General features: G+C 38.5%; 1 protein-coding gene across 1 annotated transcript in view; it reads left to right on the top strand.

Moving 5' to 3' along the window:
• The window catches only part of CCDC175 (coiled-coil domain containing 175), an 83,058-nt gene extending 75,708 nt beyond the window's left edge, over positions 1-7,350 (top strand). Inside the window, exons 15-18 of the mRNA XM_012560030.1 lie at positions 1,376-1,478; positions 5,865-5,908; positions 6,855-7,038; positions 7,340-7,350. Coding sequence (XP_012415484.1) covers positions 1,376-1,478; positions 5,865-5,908; positions 6,855-7,038; positions 7,340-7,350 — 342 coding nt within the window. The remainder of the gene's footprint in view (positions 1-1,375; positions 1,479-5,864; positions 5,909-6,854; positions 7,039-7,339) is intronic.
• The last annotated feature ends 6,663 nt before the right edge of the window (positions 7,351-14,013 follow it).

Genomic DNA, 14,013 nt, shown 5'->3' with positions numbered 1-14,013 from the left:
TATTTCATACATTCTATGCTCCATTTATTAATGGATGTTTGTAGCTGTTTCTTCTCATTTTGAGTCGTGCTACATCAGTGAATGAAAGTCCTGAAAGCTTTACTCCATCCACATCGTTAATGTCGACTCTCCTTTGAAGAAGCAGCTCTTCTCCAGTCGTATTTTGAGCGCCTTCCAACCTAAGGGGCTCATCTGCCAGCACTCTATCAGACAGTGTTCCACTGCTATTCATAAGGTTTTCACTGGCCAATTTTTTTTCAGAAGTAGACCACCAGGTCCTTCTTCCTAGCCTGTGTTAGTCTGGAAGCTCTGCTGAAACCTGTCCATCATGCTGGTATTTGAAATACTGGTGGCATAGCTTCCAGCATCACAGCAACACCCAAGCCACCACTGTACAACAAACTGACAGACGCATGGTGGACATATATTCACCCACCTAATATTTCCACCTCTGGGGTTTATTGGGAAGTTGCTTTCTCACTTACAGTGCATGTTGTCAGCAGGCAGAGACCTGTATGATAGTTTGAAATGAAAAATACGGGCATGTGCCACAAATTACTGTTTTTACAGGGTATTGTATGTATGAGGTGGGAGTCCTGGTGGCTCAGTGGTTAAGAGCTCAGCTGCTAACCAAAAGGTCTCCAGTTCAAATCCACGAGCCATTCCTTGGAAATCCTATGGGGCAGTTCTACTGTGTCCTGTAAGGTAGCTATGAGTCAGAATTGACTGGATGGCATCAGATTTGGGGATTTTGGTGTATGAGGTGATGTTGAATCAATGCTTTTGGTAAGAAAAATATGGCTTTTGATAAAAAGTTTTTTGGGACACTTATGTCTCACTGGACTCTGGGCATAGGATGGGATGAGGCAATTAAAAAACCCATTGTACCTGCCAAAAATTCAAACATGCTCAGTGATTCAGTATGCATTCCGTTAATAAAAACATATGGTATCAGCAAAAATTCAAAGCAGAAAATGATTAGGTTTTGAAAGGGATTTATGCTGAATTCCAGTCGGCCTGCATTACTACTTTGTCATGTTTTACTGCACACACATTTTGCGTAAGGAATATTTCTGTTGTGGAAACAGTGCATTCAGGCAGAACACCTTTTAATTTTTTGGGGGGAGGGATCAAATTATATTCAAAATGTCATGTTTATTTGGATGGTAAAATGTTTAATAAGAAGCAGAATCCTTTATCTCCCTTACTGGAATGTAAGCCTGATGAGGGCATGTTTTGCTCACCACTGTAATCCCTGCACCTGGAACAGTAGCTGGCACAGAATCGGACTCAAGAAATAATTTGCTGAATGACTAAATGGATAATTAGTCTACAGTAGTTAAACTAATTTAACCATAAGGTCTTTAATTTCCAGTATATTTCATACCTGAAGAAAAAGACAGAAGAATACACGAAAGGAGAAGAAAGCCTCGTACACACCTCAAGTGAACTGTCTTGGAATTTGATAGTTATGCAGAGTAAGTAATGTGTCAGGAGAGGTCTTTATATATAAAAATAAAGGTTTGTTTGTTTCTTTTAATGAGTTTTATAGATTTGTATACAATAAAATGAACGCATTTAAGTATACAGTTCAGTGGATTTTGACAAATGTGCTATCACCACCATCACCACAAACAAGATACAGAACATTTTCATCACCCCAAAATTACCTTTATGTCCCTTAGCAGTTGATTTCCCACCCCCCCTCCAGTTCCTGGCAGCCATTCATCTGCATTCTATCATTATAGAAATAAATGGAATGATGGAGTGTGCACACTCTTGTACCCGGGTTCTTTCATTCAGCAAAATGTTTTTTGCTTTTTTTTAAGATTCTTCCATGTTGTTGTATGTATTATTAATTTGTTTCTTTTTACAGCTGTGTAGTAGTATTCTACTATATGGATGTACTCTATTTTGTTTGTTCATTCACCAGCTGAAGGACATTTGGATTGTTTCCAGTTTTGGGTTATTATAAACGTAGCTGCTGTAAACCTTGGTTTACAAGTGTTTTTTGCATATATTTGTTTTCATTTCTCTTTGATAAATAACTACAAGTGGAATTGCTGGGTCATACTGTTGTGTATGGAGCCCTGTGAAGCAATAGTTAAATGTTCGACTGCTAACCAGAAGGTCAGCAGTTCGAGTCCACCAGCAGCTTCTTGGAAACCCTATGAGGCAGTTCTACTCTATTCTATAGGGTCGCTATGAGTCGGAATGGACTCAATGGCAACTGGTTTGGCTTTTTTGTTTTTGGTATGGTTAGTGTATATTTAACTTTGTAGGAACTGCCAGTTTGCCAAAGTGGTTGTACAAATTTATCATCCCATTAGCAATATATAAGAGTTCCCATTACTCTACATCCTCACCAACATTTAACATTGTCAGTTATTTTAATTTTAGCCATTTTAATAGATATGTAATAGTATTTCATTGTGGTTTTAATTTGCGTTTTCCTGATGACTAATAATCAACCATCTTTTCATGTGCATTTTTGTCATTTGGATAACATCTTTTGTGAAGTGTCTTGAACCAATTATCTATAGCAGCATTAGAAATATCACAAACTTAGTGTCTTAAGACAAATCATTTATTTTGCTCATGAATTGGCAATTTGGGCAGAGCTTGCCAGAGAAAGCTCATGTCTGCTCTATATGGCATCAGCTGGGGCAGCTTGAAGGCTGGAGGTAATTGAACAGCTGGGGACTAAAATCATCTGAAGACTCACTCATATGTCTAGTGTTGTTGTTGACTCTCAGCTGGACCTCAGGGGAGACTGTTGACCTGCCAGTATAGCTGCTTGGTCTGCAGGGTTCCAAAAGCAAGCATTCCAAAAGAACAAATTGGAAATTCATGGCATTTTTATGACGTAGCCTTGAAAGTCAGAGTGCTTCTTCCACCTACTCTAATGGCTGAGGCAGTCACCGGGTATAAGGGGAGGGGACATGGACCTCACCATTCAATAGAAGGAATGTTGGTACCATATTAGGAAAAAAATATGTGAAATGGAATATAGTGTGGGGCCATATTTGGGAAATATAACCTGTCACATGTCTGTTCAAATGTTTTGCTCATTACTTTGTGTTGTTTGTGTTCTTATTGCTGTGTTAAAGGGTTCTTTATATATTCTGGAAACAAGTCTTTGTTAGCCTGACTTGACTTTAATTTTCCTAATAATGTCATTAAAAGCGCAAAAATTTTTCATTTGTATGAAGTCTTTTAGGGTAAAGTGTATTTTGTATTTTAGAGTGTTTTTTGTGTTATGTCTAAGACACTTTTGCCTACCCCGAGGTCTTAAAGATTTTCTCAAGTTTTTAGTTTTAGCTTTTATGTTGAGGCCTCTGATTCATTTCAAGTCAACTTTTTGTATGGTATGCGCTAAGGATTGAATTTAATTTTTTTTCCATATGAATATCCAGTTGTTTAGGCACAATTTTTGAAAAGACAAACCTTTCACCATTGTACTATCCTGGATACCTTTTCAAAAATCAATTTTATGAGTTTATTCCCTTATTAAGGAGCTCTGGTGGTGCAATGATGAGGCACTCGGCTGATAACTGAAAGGTTCTAACCCACCCAGTGGCTCTGCGGGAGAAAGACCTGTCAATCTGCTCCTGTAAAGATTACAGCCTAGAAAACCCTATGAGGCAGATATACTCTGTCACACAAAGTTGCCATGAGTCAAAAAATTGACTCAACGGCACCTAATAACATTCCTTTATTCTAAATGTCTAACTTTACACCAATACCACACTGCTCTGAGTACTGTGGCTTCGTAAACCAAAAAGCCAAACGCGTTGCTGTCGAGTCAGTTCCAACTCATAGCTACCCTATAGGACAGAGTAGAACTGCCCCATAGGGTTTCCAAGGAATGGCTGGTGGATTCAAACTGCCAACCTTTGGGTTAACAGCTGAGCTCTTAACCACTGTGCCTCTAGGGCTTCGTGGCTTCATAGTCTGGGAATCAGGTAGTGTAAGCCCTTCACCTTTGTGCTTCTCTTGTAAAATTATTTTGACTACTTTAGGTCCTTTCACTTCCATATAAATTTTAGAACAAGCATTTAATCTCCACCAAAAAAGCCTGTTGGGGTCTTAATTGGGTTTGTGTTGGATCTATAAATCAACTTGGAAGAACTGACATCTTAACAATAGTGAGTCTTCTAATCCAAGAACATGGTCTATAGCTCTATTTATTTAGGTCTTCTTTAATTTCTCTCAGCAATGTTTTTTCAGTTTTAATATTGTGTTGGGGGTCTCCAAGACCACCCTCAAGTTCAGTGATTCACTAAAAGGACTCATAGGACTTAGAAGTTGTTATATACTCATGGTTATGGTTTATCACAGTGAAGGATACAGAGTAGAATCACCAAGGGAAAAGGCGCATATCGTGAAGCCAAGAGGAAACCAGGAGCAAACTCCCATGTACCCTTTCCCAGTGGAGTCACACAGATATGCTTAATTTCCCTAGCAATGATGTATGACAACACGTGCAAAGTTTTGCCAATGAAGGACACTCACCTGGGCTTGGGTGTCCAAAGTATTTATTGGGGGTCAGTCACATAGACATACAGCACCTGTGTGACTGACCACAGTTACTCAAGCTCCAGACCCTTAGAAAGCAAGCTAGTGTTCACCATAAATCGCATTGCCAGCGTAAAATATTTAAACAAATGGGTACAGTGTGGCTCAAAGCTTCAGGCATGCAAAAACATTCTTATCAGGTGGAATATTTCAAGAGCTCAGTTCTCAGCAGGTAGCCCAGGGCCAGTGCAAAAATAGGCCTTTCTGGGGAATATGCAGGGTTTGAGCAACCCAGGCTTGCTGAGTTAACTCTTTCCTGTACACACTTATAGGTGTTACACGTTTGATTAAGTTTTACCCCTAAGTATTTGGTATGTTTGATGCTATTGCAAGTGACATTATTTTTTTCCTTTAATTTCATTTGCCAATTGATCTTGTATCTTGTGACAATCTAAGACTCACTCATTAGTTCTAGAAACTTTTTTCTAGATTTCTTAGGACTTTTTACATAGATAATTGTATCTTCAAATAAAAATAATTTTTCTTCTTTCTTTCCAATCTACATGCTTTTTGTTTCTTTTTCTTGCCTTATTACACTAACCAGGACCTCCAGTATAGTACTGAATAGAAACGAGAGAAAACATTCTTGCCTTGTTCCTACTGTACGGGAAGCATTGAGTCTTTCACCCTGAAATATGACGTTAGCTGTAGGTTTTGTAAAGATGCCCTTTATCAGGTTGAGGAAGTGCCCTTCTATTCCTAGTTTCCAGAGAGTTTTAATCATGAAAAGGTTTTCAATGGGTCACATACTTTTTCTGCATCTATTGAGATGCTCATATAATTTTTCTCCTTTACGCTATTAAGACGGTAAATTGTGTTGATTGATTTTTGAATGTTAAATCAGCCTCCCATTCCAGAAGTAAAACTCACTTGTTCAGGAGTTATTATCATTTTTATGTCTTGCTTGATTCAACTTGCTAATATTTGTTATGGATTTTTGTGGCTGTGTGCAAGTCTGCCATGCTCTGCTTAGGAATACACTTCGTTTCCTGTGGTCTTGAAAGTGCCTCTTCCAGAAAGCAGAGGTGATCATAGGGCTCACCTCATTTGTTTCCCTTCTCTCAGGTATCAGAATCTGGAAACATTTGTTTCATATGTTTTGTCCCATTTTCTACTTGCTTCCAGTGGGAGAGCAAGTTCGATCCAGTTATTCTGTTGTTTCAGGAAGTGGAAATTTTTTTATAAAAATAATTTCTTGAAAGACAAAAACAAACAAATAACATTACTTTTATAAAAATGTTCAAATTGTTTCAGTAATCTTGGCATTTCTAAAATCTTTGTTTTAGAACAATACATGGAATTGTGGGCTGAATTTCAAACCTCAGCTAAGGTGAGTTTTTTTTCTCTTTTTTTTTTTTGGTATTACCTTCATAAGTATCATATCATTTCTTAAAATACTCACCTACCTAATAAATGTGTGTGTGTGTGTATGTATGTGTGCACATGCAAAGAGAGAAGGTCAGGATTGGGAGGTGGTGACAGAGCTGGTGGGACCATCACATCCTAAAATGTGTCCTTTGTACAAAACTCACTGTGACATCTTAATACTTTGGGAAACTGTCTTCCTACTCTACCAGTTCAGCTAAAGTGAGCATGACATTTTTTTTTCTCCAAGCTCAAATTGAGCACATTTTGTTTTAGTACAGAGTTGTCAGTTCTGAACTCCATTTTCATCCATGTTTTACCAACCATGAGAGCCACTGAAACACCCCACACTCTATCTTTAGACTCAGGTAGGCTGGGGTTTAAGTCCTCGCTCTACTGCTTTATAAGGACTTAACGATTACATCTAATCATTTTTTAACACTTCAAACACTGAATATGGAAGATTTAGTAATGCATTTTTCAAATGAAGTTACAAAAGTTCCAGAGTTAAGTAACTTGCTCAAGACCCAAACACTTGATGAACTTATAGGGATTTAAAACTCAGATCCAGCCCCACTCCAGAGTTATTTCTCTTAAGCTGTATGTCATGCTCAAGTTCTGGGCTGCTCTGAGGCTGGACTGGCTTTTATGCCACCACCACCACCACCCTGTCCAGTTGAATTTTGAGTTCAGTGAGCTTTCCATTAAAACTTCTCATTGGATAATCCATTTTTCTGAGATCATTTACAGAACTTTATGAATTTGCTGTGTATCCACACCCATTTTGCGTACCTAATACCAGTTTTGCATATATAATATGTTTGTTTGGAACATGAGTTACTAAGTCAGAATGTTTTTATTGATTTTGTTGCGATTTATACTCAGACACCCAAAAATGCCATTTCTTTCAGGAGTTGGTGAATAACGGTAAAGAGATAATGCAAGAAATAAACAGTCTAATAGAAAAGCTATCTGAAAGAGATGAAAAAATTGAGACTATCAGTACTTGGCTACAAGGGAATCTTGACGAGCTGCGTTCTCTTACAGAAAACGGTCCACAAATGAACCTCGGTAAGCAACATCTCAGAACTTTTGGTAACATAAAAGTTCCTGCCATTTCAAAAGAAGAAGAACCAAAAAAAAAGAAAAAATCCAACCAAACAGCTTACAAACCCATCCACAATAACATCACAAACATGCAACTGAACACTGATACTCATTTGTAGGGTTGAGTACGGTGGTCAGCCAATTGTCCCCTTCCACTTAAGTGAGTTTTCTAGATAACTGAATTTTAACTTCTTTATGAGTGGTTTTTTGTTTGTTTTTAAACTCTCATTTTAAACATTTTCCAGGTAAGTCTTCTTAAACTCTTTTACACACTTCCTTATCCTTTTAGGTACAAGATAATGAACATAATTTCACCTGTTCTTCCTGTGCTAGAATTAGCATTATTAACGGCAATTATTGCCTTCTCTGAAAATCTAGTGATGCCTTCTGGGACTTTTGAGATGTTACATGTCCTAACATGCTTGTCTCATGAGCAGGGAGCCCAGTTTTTCCCAACTTCATCCTCAATCCCTATTCTAACATCATTTCAGACAAAAGGGGTCACAAAACTCTGTTTAGATAAGGATTGCAGTGAGAAGTGAAGGTGCATCATTTCACAGGCACAGCCCAGAGGTCTCAGTGGCAGAATCACTTGGAGAAGTAGGGCAGTGGGAGTAGGGGGGTGTTATGGATTAAATATGCCCCCTAAAAACATATGTTGATGTCCTGTCATAGTCATCTAGTACTGCTATACCACAAGTGGATGGCTTTAACAAAGAGAAGTTTATTCTTTCACAGTCCAGTAGGCTACAAGTCCAAATTCAGGGCATCAGCTCCAAGGGAACGCTTTCTCTGTCAGCTCTGGAGGAAGGTCCGTGTCATCAATCTTCCCTTGGTCTGGGAGCATCTCAGTGCAGGAACCTCAGATCCAAAGGATGTGCTCTGCTCCCGGCACTGCTTTCTTGGTGGTATGAGGTTCCCATGTGTCTCTGCTCACTTCTCTCTTTTATATCTCAAAAGAGATTGGCTTAAGACACTATCCACTTTTATATACCTCATCAGTATAACCACCGCTAATCCATCTTATTACATCAGAGTGATTGAATTTACAACACGTAAGGAAATCACATCAGATTACAGAATGGTACACAATCATAAAATACTGGGAATCATGACCCAGCCTAGTTGACAGATATTTCGGGGGGGACACAATTCATGACATGTCCTAACCACCAGTACTGGTGAATCTGACCACATTTGAAATAGGGTCTTTGAAAATGCTATTGCTTAAGTTAACATGAGGTCATACTATAGTAGGGTGGGTGCTAATCCAATATGAGTAGTGTCCTTTTAAAAGAGGAGAAGAGATGCAGAGAGACGCACGGGGGTTGGAGTGATGTATCTACAAGCCAAGGAATGCAAAGTATTGTGGGATACTACTGGAAGCCAGGAGAGAAGCATGGAAAAAACTCTTCCTCAGAGCCCTCCAGAAGGAACCAACCTTGCCAACAGCCTGATATCAAACTCTCAGCCTCTGTAACTGTGAGACAATAAATTTCTGTTCTTATAAATGTCTCGATTTGTGGTACTTTGTTACACAGTCCTAGGAAACTAGTACAGATGTTGGTGCCAGGTGCTGCTGTAACAAATGCCTAAAAATGTGGAAGTGGCTTTGGAATTGGGTAATGGATAGAGGCTGGAACTGTTTTGAGGCACTTGATAGTAAAAACCTAGATTGCTTTGAAGAGAATGTTGGTAGAATTATGGATGTTAAAAGCAGTTCTGGTGAGGGCTCAGAAAAAAAGTGAGCACTGTAGAGAAAGCTTCTATCATCTTAGAGAATACATATAACATCATGAACAGAATCTTGCTAGAAATGTGGACATGAAATGTGCTTCTGGTGGGGCCTTAAAAGGAAACGATGAATATGGTATTGGTCACTGGAGGAAAGACAATCCTTGTTATAAAGTAGCAAAGAACTTGGCTATATTAGGTTCTGATGTTTTGTGGAAAGTAGAATTTGTAAGTGATGAGCTTGGATATTAAGCTGAGGAGATTTCTAAGCCAAGTATTGAAGATGTAGCCTGGTGCCTCCTTGCTGATTATAGTAAAATTCAAGAGAAAAGATATAAATTGAGGAATGAACTATGCAAAAAGGAACAGAATTTGAAGATATGGAAAATTCTCAGCCTATCATATTGTAAAAATTGAGAATGCATGTTCTTGAGAGAACACCAAGGGTGTGGCTGGACAACCTTTTGCCTAAGAGATTAGTCATGTGACTTATGGATCCAGTCAACAATCTCAGTAGAAACACTGCCAGCTTAGACTGAAGAATAGAGACAGGAGGAAATAAAGGGAAGATATTAGACTCCTGGGATTCTATAGGCAGGAAATGGGCTGATGTAGCTACTTGGCTGCAGACACATATTATCCTTTAAGAAAAGGGAAGAACAACCCCAAGGTGGTTCAGAAGCTGACAGGGCCACCTTCTCTGTTTCAGAGAGTGGGCCACCTCCTTGATCCCAGGGCCAAGAGGCAGGGTCACCCCTTTCCATGGGCCCATAGGGTGGGGCTGCCACTGTATTGGACCCAGGAGACAAAGGATTATTTTCAAGCCTTGAAATCCAATGGAATATGTCCTTTCGGGTTTTGGACTCACATGGGACATGTGACCCTTTCTTTGCCTCTAATTTCTGCCTTTTGGAAAGGGAATATCTAGCCTATGCCTGTCCCACCATTGTATTTTAGAAGGGGCCATTTTGTTTGTGCACCATTTTATTTCATAGCGCAGTGCACATAATAGGTGCTCAATGAATATTAGTAAAATGAGAGAACAAACATATTTACTTTTAAGACTTTTCATCTGGACAGTCAAGCAGAATATTTTCTTCCCTTTGAGTAACAGAGTGGCTGATTCTAGAATCCAGCCCCAAGGCCCAGTTCTGGCAGATAGCCCACAGTAGGAATTAATTTGTCTTCTGATCACATTGGAACAGTCTCCTGCTTCTCCAACTCTATAGAGGGTCAAAGGCTAGTGAATCAAGATTCAGCCATAATCTAGACTCTACATCATAGATTCTAGACTCTAGAGCAATGATCTCCAAGGTGGGGTGTGATGACCAGTCCAAACATGGAAATCAAATGTTTAAAGTTCTATTTATATTCCATTTTATCATCCTCTTAGATTTCTATTTTTGTATGTTTTAAATTATACATATCAGTAGAGCAACACACACATACACACGTGCAATACATAAATTGTGGCACATGATTAGATAAAGGGTCAAAAGAATTTGGCAATCACTGACCTTGAGAGCCTATAACCAAAATTTTTATTCAAGTTATCATTAGTAAAACCAAACTACAGACATTAAGGAAAGTTTATATGATTTCTCTACTGATGAGAACTGTAGAGAAATTGAAGCTTAGAGCCTTCTAGTTTTTAACTCCTCCCCATATTCTCAATCGACTGTCCATTTTTCCAGATGGTAAGATGGCTTCAAGAGTGCAGGGCAAGTCTATTGTTTATAGCAGGGAACCAACCCAGTCTCCCTCCTGTTTTTGTAGGGCTCAGAGCTAAGAATGGTTTTTCTATTTTAAAATGCTTTAAAAAGATGAAAAGAAGAATATTTCAGGACACAAGAAAATTATATGAAATTCAAATTTCTGTGTCTATAAATAAAGTGTTGTGACACAGCCATGCTCATTCATTAACATATTATTTATGACCGCTTTTGTTATAATGGCAGAGTTGAAAAACAGAGATTATATGACTTGCAAAGCCTGAAATATTTCCTACCTGGCCCTTTATTGAGAAAGTTTGCCAACCTCTGTTGACACTGACATCATATTCTCCTTTGGTCACTCATAGAGAGTGGGATAAGCTTTGTTGGCAGCATGGCAAAGAATCAGATGGGCTGAGACACACACAAAAATAAGGCATGACTTCTTTGTTCTAGACCACATGATGATGAACAAACTGTGTTACACAGTGATCAATTCAGGAAAAATAAAAATGTTCTCCTTTTTCATTGAAAATGAAAAGAATAGCTCTTAATTTTTTTTTAAAAAAGCATCTGACTGAAAATATATTTTCAGTTAATAGATCATTGACCAAAAGAATTCTAATAAGAAAAATTGTATTATTTGCAGCCACTGAAATGTTGATAATTGGGCATATTGCTTCTGGAAATTTCTCCTGTTTTTCAGGTTCCATCCCGTGTTACACTATTAACTCTAAACTATATTCAACAATTATTGAGTGCCTATTTTGTGCCAAGCACCATGTTAGGCCCTGGGGTTACAATGGTGAATAAAACAGAGCTCCTGACCATGTAGAACTCACAGCCTAATACCAAAACCAAACCTGTTGCCGTCAACTCATAGTGACCCTATAGGACAGAGTAGAACTGCCCCATAGGGTTTCCAGAGAGCCGCTGGTGGATCCAAACTGCTGACCTTTTGGTTGGCAGCCAAGCTCTTAACCAGTGCGCCACCAGGGCTCCAAATGGCCAATAGTACAGGGACCGGCAAATTTTCTCTTTAAAGGGCCAGATATATGTTCTGGGCTTTGCCAGCTATACAATCTCTGTAGTAACTACTCAACTTTGCCATTGTAGCAGAATCGTCCCACCAGCTATAGTTTGGTCACCCCTGGTCTACTGGGAGAATCGTATCATACAAACGTACGCAAAATTCTAAGTGTCCTAAGTGTGCTGAAGGCGGGGCACAAGAACTATGAGAGAACGTTAGAGGGAGACTTGACCTGGTTAGGGAATCAGAGGCGAGGTCTCTGAAGAACTGGAAATCAAGCTGAGAGCTGAAGGAAGGGTTCTAACTCTGCCTAACTACACTTATTTCTGCTTTTGTACTCTGGCACAATGTGGGCTTTGGAGCAAGGTGGACCTGGGTTCAAATCCCAGCTCTGCTTCTTACAGGTTATTTAACCTCTGCTCCTCAGTTTCCCTGGTTGTAGAATATGGACGATACCTAATTTAGGAGTTACAAAGCATCAGGCCCATATTGAAATCCGTCATCCTTCTGGGAAGATAATAGTTCTTGACCATCTCTGATCCACCTGTAATTTCCTAGTGTTTGAATGTTCCCTTCTGAATATCTTCTCCCACAGAAAGACTTCCCCTATAAGAGAAGCCCTCGATCTCTTCAACAGCCCTCTCCTGCCTTCTCCTGGGCATAATAGGTCACTGCAGCCCTGCAGGGCCTGACTGTCCATTATGATTTTTGCATTTCATGAAAAATTGTCATGAACATTGAGCACCTTTGTGCCTGGCACTAGGGCAAATGCTGCAGTTACAAAGTTGGGTAAGATCCAGTCCCTGAACCTCCAAGTGCACACACTGAGAAACAGACAAGTGAAGAGATGATTATAACACAGTGGATTCCTTCTGGTAAGAGGCATACACTTATGGCTATGAGAGGGTAAAGACGGACCAATAAGACCCCTAAGTCTTATTAGGTGTTGGGAATACAGAGAGATGGATCTGGTCAAAAACTTCAAGTTGCCTGGTAAGTGGAGAGTCTGATGAGGGCACCACTTGGCGAGAGTGTAGGATAGTGTGGGAGATTGTCAGAATATGAAATGCCAGATTTGATCCTGAAAACTAAGATTATTACTTTTTGCCTTAATTTTCTTTCTTGAAAACAGTAACTTAATTTTTTGTATATACCTAAACAATATAGTAACTTAGATTTTTTAAGTATTAAAAATGATTGTTTTAAAATTCCCCAAAAGTTCTTGAGTATTATACCATATAATTAAAGTTACAAATAATTTGTATATTAACCAAATACCTTTACTTTGTATGGAGTCTACATAAGACCTTTTAGGCCAAGAGATATTTTAAAATTAAGATCAAATAATCATTTTATGTAATTGTTATATTTTTGTTATTGTGATGGAAAAGGACTTGATACAATTATTTATGTTTTTATAATTTTATTTGGAAAAAAGAACCTACTTAAAATTGACTTGAGGAGGCCTAGCAGCACAATGGTTAAGTGCTCAGCTACTAACAGAAAAATCAGCGGTTCAAATCCACCAGCTGCTCCTCAGGAGAAAGATGTGTCAGTCCACTTCCATAAAGACTAAAACCCACTGCTGTTCAGTCAGTTCTGACTCACAGCAACCCTATAGGAGAGACAGAGTATAACTGCCCCATAGGGTTTCCAAGGAGCAGCTGGTGGATTTGAACTGCCAACCTTTTGGTTAGCAGCCTGAGCTCTTAACCACGACTATAGCCCTGGATATCCTATAGGGCAGTTCTCCTCTCTCCTACAGTCACTATGACTTGGAATCAACTCAATGGCAACATTTTTGTTTTTTATAAATACAAACAGAATAAAAATTTCAGTAAGAAATTCTAAAGAAAAAAAAATTGTGTGCCCAGAAATAATGAAATTGTCTCTTGGAACAATTAAGATCTGAACTTGGGAGTTTAGAATAGTGGTTCTAACATGGCTACACATTAGAATCACCTGGAGGAGGTATTAAAAATACCTATGCTCAGGATGCAACCCAGATGGGTTCAATAAAAAAAAAATCTCTGTGGACGTGACCCAGGCATGTTTTTTAAAATCCAGGTGGCTCCAATGTGCAAATAAATCTGCAAACCGATGGTTTTAGACAAATATGTAATGATATAGCTACTAAATTTATCATTTGACTCAAATTACTGAAGAAAATATTTTGACTTAAATTACCTACCCAGCACTGGTTAGCAAAATAACTATTATACAATTCAGTAATAACTGAATGTACTATAAGGACCTAAGTCAACATTTAACAAAGCTGAGCTAAGAAAAGGATTTGTTTTTTAATGACCACGTTTTAACAAAAATTTTTAGTAACATTAGAAACTGTAGTTACTATGAATTGTTCTAGTTTTAAGAAAACAAATTAAAAATGCAGGTATGTATGAAGTATTCCTGAAATTATTTGCTTCTAAGGGCTTATAATTATTTGCGCAATTTCTCCTTTTGCATACATATTTTTCTGTTAGA

This window comes from Trichechus manatus, unplaced genomic scaffold (assembly GCF_000243295.1).
Source record: "Trichechus manatus latirostris isolate Lorelei unplaced genomic scaffold, TriManLat1.0 scaffold00010, whole genome shotgun sequence".
Lineage (NCBI taxonomy): Eukaryota > Metazoa > Chordata > Mammalia > Sirenia > Trichechidae > Trichechus > Trichechus manatus.
This window is presented reverse-complemented; position numbering and strand designations above follow the sequence as displayed.